The following is a 3,761-nucleotide window of genomic DNA, read 5'->3' on the forward strand; positions in this document are numbered from 1 at the left end:
TCTACAGGAGAGCTCATAAAAGCCAATTACTGCCCAGCTGTCTACTATTTTTGTGACTGCATGAATGGCATGAATCTGTTATACGCCCACAGCATGAGGCCTTTTGAATAAGACATGTTATTTTCTTCTGTTATGTTCTCATTATTTTAGGAAATGCAGAGACAGTGTCCAAGATAAATTTGCAACTCACAACAGTAAGGGTGACTTTTCTTCAGATCAGTATCTTAGACGCCTTACTGAATTTGTGTAAAGACATAATCTCATCTTTTTTACAGCCTCAAGGCTACTGCTTCACTTCAACAGTCACTTACCATTGGTTAACCACACAATTAGCACACCAAATGCATCAAAAGACGTAACTGATTATGTGTGCAGCACATGTAGTCCATTTTAAGTTATTATTGTTAACTTTACAATAACATACAGTGGAATTAAACTCAAATTATAAAGTTGTCCTATTCTGTATGTAGCACTATGACTGCTTTTAAAAACATAGTCAGATTAAGTTGTGATGTTTCATCAGACTTCAGTAAAGTTTTAGAACAGAAAATATAGATGTAAGGGGCACCCAAGCTACATCACAACACACACACACACACACACACACATACACAGAAAGACACACTGATTACAAAGTTTGAAGACAGCTGGTTTTACATGCAGGAGGCCTTCTTACCCAAAAGCTTCTTCACCTCCTCCACACTCATGTATATGTTGACGCTAGGATGGTTGTTGTTGTTGACGCCTACGGTGCTGCTCGGGCTGGCGAGGCAGCCGGACCCTTCCAGCAGCAGGAGGAAGAAGAAACCCCCAAGCCTCCACAGCACCGAGTGTGGCCAACCTCGGGACTCAGACGGGCTGCCAGAGCCGTGAATCAACCCCAACATAGCAGTGGTCCTCTGGCTCACAGTTGTTCTCGGTGTTCCCCGGTCGCCGAATTCTTTCTCATCCGTATCTGAAGTTAATCCCAGGAGGCAACATTACTAGTTACTTTACGCCACAGCGCCACTTGTAGCATTAACTCCCTTTCCACTTAGCCTGTTTTTGTCTTGTCTTGCTAGCCGAGAGAAGCTAAGTTAGCCGGGGCAGGCTAACTTTAGTCGGGCTGTGCTAACCGTCCGCGGTCAGACTGCCGTTGAATGTTTGAACGTTCGGGAGATTTACGACGTTTTCCAAGCACATAAAATACACACCGGATACCGCCACATTGAGGCGCTTGTATTTTTTCAGGCTAAAGTGAAAGAAGGAAAAAAAGGTCCCCTTAGTAGCAAACTAGCTAATACATCCAGCTTTCTCCCTCCATGGTCTTTCCTCCCGTTGCCTTTTCCTCACTATCTCAGTTTTCACTCGGAGCAGGAAGGGGGGCAGCGGGGGCGCTCACTGCTCCTAACAGGAGTGGAATGCTGCCTTTAAGTACTGTCGGAAATATTTTACAATCTCTGTATACGTTAACCAACCAGAAAGGGTAAAAACCTAATTGAATTTGTCAGATTAAGCCATATCTATACCTATATCTACATTACTGTTATTGTGTACTTATATTAGTAGTTAGTAGTAGTTGTCACCAATGAATGTACACCAGCAACGGTACCACCATATCTCATTCAGAGGTATAGTATCAATCAAGTCTATACATTTAATACGGTTAACGTGAATCCGGTATCAATAAGCTGTCGAAATATCCACTTCACTTGGCTTTTAATATTCGAGCATCAGCACTCCAAACGGCAGGGAGGGCACGTACAACGGCGGACATTCCGAGGTTAAGTGAAGGCAGCACAAAAAAACTCGAGTCAGTCTGGAGAACGTGTAGGGATGATCATCTTAAATATGCACTAACGTAAATATTACAAGACAATGATGAGTCCGCGTTCAAGAGGTAGGGCGGCCTATTTTCACCGAGCCCTCCAAAACGAGTGGTATGACATCAACTTTTAAATCAAAAGATTAGATTAAATTAGTTGAATCCTGCATTACTATACAATGACTTTTTATGCCTTACTATTCTATGACTTATGACATATATATGACATATTTGTCCGTATGTCAAGAGTGATGTTACCGTATGTCATTTATAAGATGATATATTGTTATAACATATATACATTGTCTGGATACATGAACATATAAGTTTATAACATATATAAAATATTCATAGTAAAATGCAACTTTATGAAAACAACATGCTTATTATAATTATATAATTATATTTAAATTATAATGTGTGTATATGATTTTCTTAATAATTTCTTTAAATTTAAACATACATATCTCTTTTATATTTACACATATAATATGAACATATACTGACAGGCTTTGGGATGGATATATATTTATGTAACATATAAACCTGTAGTATAAACAGAAATACTAAAATACATGTTTCTATTAGCTAGACATATATGTAAATATATGATATTGTTTCTCACAGGTTTCATATGTCATTTTTTACATATATAGGCTATTCTTTAAATACATATATTATTTTACTTCATATGTGCATATATTTCATATATGGAAATTCAAAACAAACACATATTACATTTACATATAGGCATTTCTGAATGTAAATTCAGGTCTTATATGTTAATAAACCATTTGGTTGACAGCATTAAAAAGTCAATCTCTTTGTTTTAGAAGGGTCCCAGGGTTGTTGCGTCCCCACTATAGACTAAATATGACACACCACATTACATCACACAACATTATATTGTAATTTATAACCCAATTAACACAATAAATGATGGTTTTACAGTTATAGCTGTACTGCAAGTGGTGCTATAACTGTGACTATATAGGTTAGGCACAATATACACATGATGGAGAACACACGAGTGTCTTAGTAAGGTGTTGAGGATGAATAACTTCAGTGCTGCCTGGCACAGCCTCAACAAGTCTCTGGAGCTCCTAAATTTTCCATCTGGTGAATGTGAACACCACAGCATCTAATTTACATCACTGTCATACTGATCAAACCCGCATTTGAATTTGTATGTTTCTTATTCATTAATGTTTTTCCTTTGGTTTGTTTGTTGTGTGTGTTCAGTGTGAGGGGGAGACAGAAGTGTCATTTCAGATGACAGGTCGTGCTGCTATCGTAGGGCCAACTGCATGACTGTATTTTTCTGAATCTGTGGTTCCTTGGGTGGATCAGTGAAAACTGATGATCAGACCTGCCCACTGTGTCTTGAGTCTTTTGGGCATGTCTCTATCTGCCTCATTTGGATTAAAGACAAAGCAAAGAGTCTTTTTTCTCCAGTCTGTGCTCACCATTTGGTGATACAGTTACCCAGTGATAAAATCTAAACTAGGCACGGACAATGGTAACTGTTAGTCTGAAGGACAGTGTTTCTTCTTTTCTTTTTTATCTGCAAAAGAATCAACTGCTTCACAATTAATCATGCACTACAACTGACTTTGGTTATTGTTTCCTTTTGGTGCTAAACTATTGTTAAAATACTTCCAATCAGGTTATTTTTTAGCAATTTTTGAACTGACTGACCCGTTGAATAACTGACAACAAAATGACGGATTAAACAAAGTATATCAAGTGGTGATTTAAAATAAAATGATACCAGGAACCATAAGATATTGACAAAGTCTGTGTGATGGTGATACTGTCTCTTAAAGGAATTAATTTGCTTGAATGGAAACATTTAGCATTTTTTATTATTTAATAAAAAAATCAATCTAAAAAAAGACACCGGAAACACATTTTAACATTTTTATTATTAAAATATTCACCTACAAAATGGCCTATA

The 3,761-nt window shown here is 37.4% G+C and overlaps 1 protein-coding gene across 3 annotated transcripts in view; it reads right to left on the reverse strand.

The window, feature by feature from the left end:
* ryk (receptor-like tyrosine kinase) overlaps positions 1-1,340 on the reverse strand; it is a 41,279-nt gene extending 39,939 nt beyond the window's left edge. For all 3 annotated transcript variants that reach the window (XM_022759275.1, XM_022759276.1, XM_022759274.1), the window contains exon 1: positions 677-1,340. In XM_022759275.1, the coding sequence (XP_022614996.1) occupies positions 677-887 (211 nt within the window). In that variant the 5' untranslated portion in view covers positions 888-1,340. The remainder of the gene's footprint in view (positions 1-676) is intronic.
* Positions 1,341-3,761: the final 2,421 nt, after the last annotated feature.

This window comes from Seriola dumerili, unplaced genomic scaffold, assembly GCF_002260705.1.
Source record: "Seriola dumerili isolate Sdu_G_001 unplaced genomic scaffold, Sdu_1.0 BDQW01000321.1, whole genome shotgun sequence".
In the NCBI taxonomy this organism is placed as follows: Eukaryota; Metazoa; Chordata; class Actinopteri; order Carangiformes; family Carangidae; genus Seriola; species Seriola dumerili.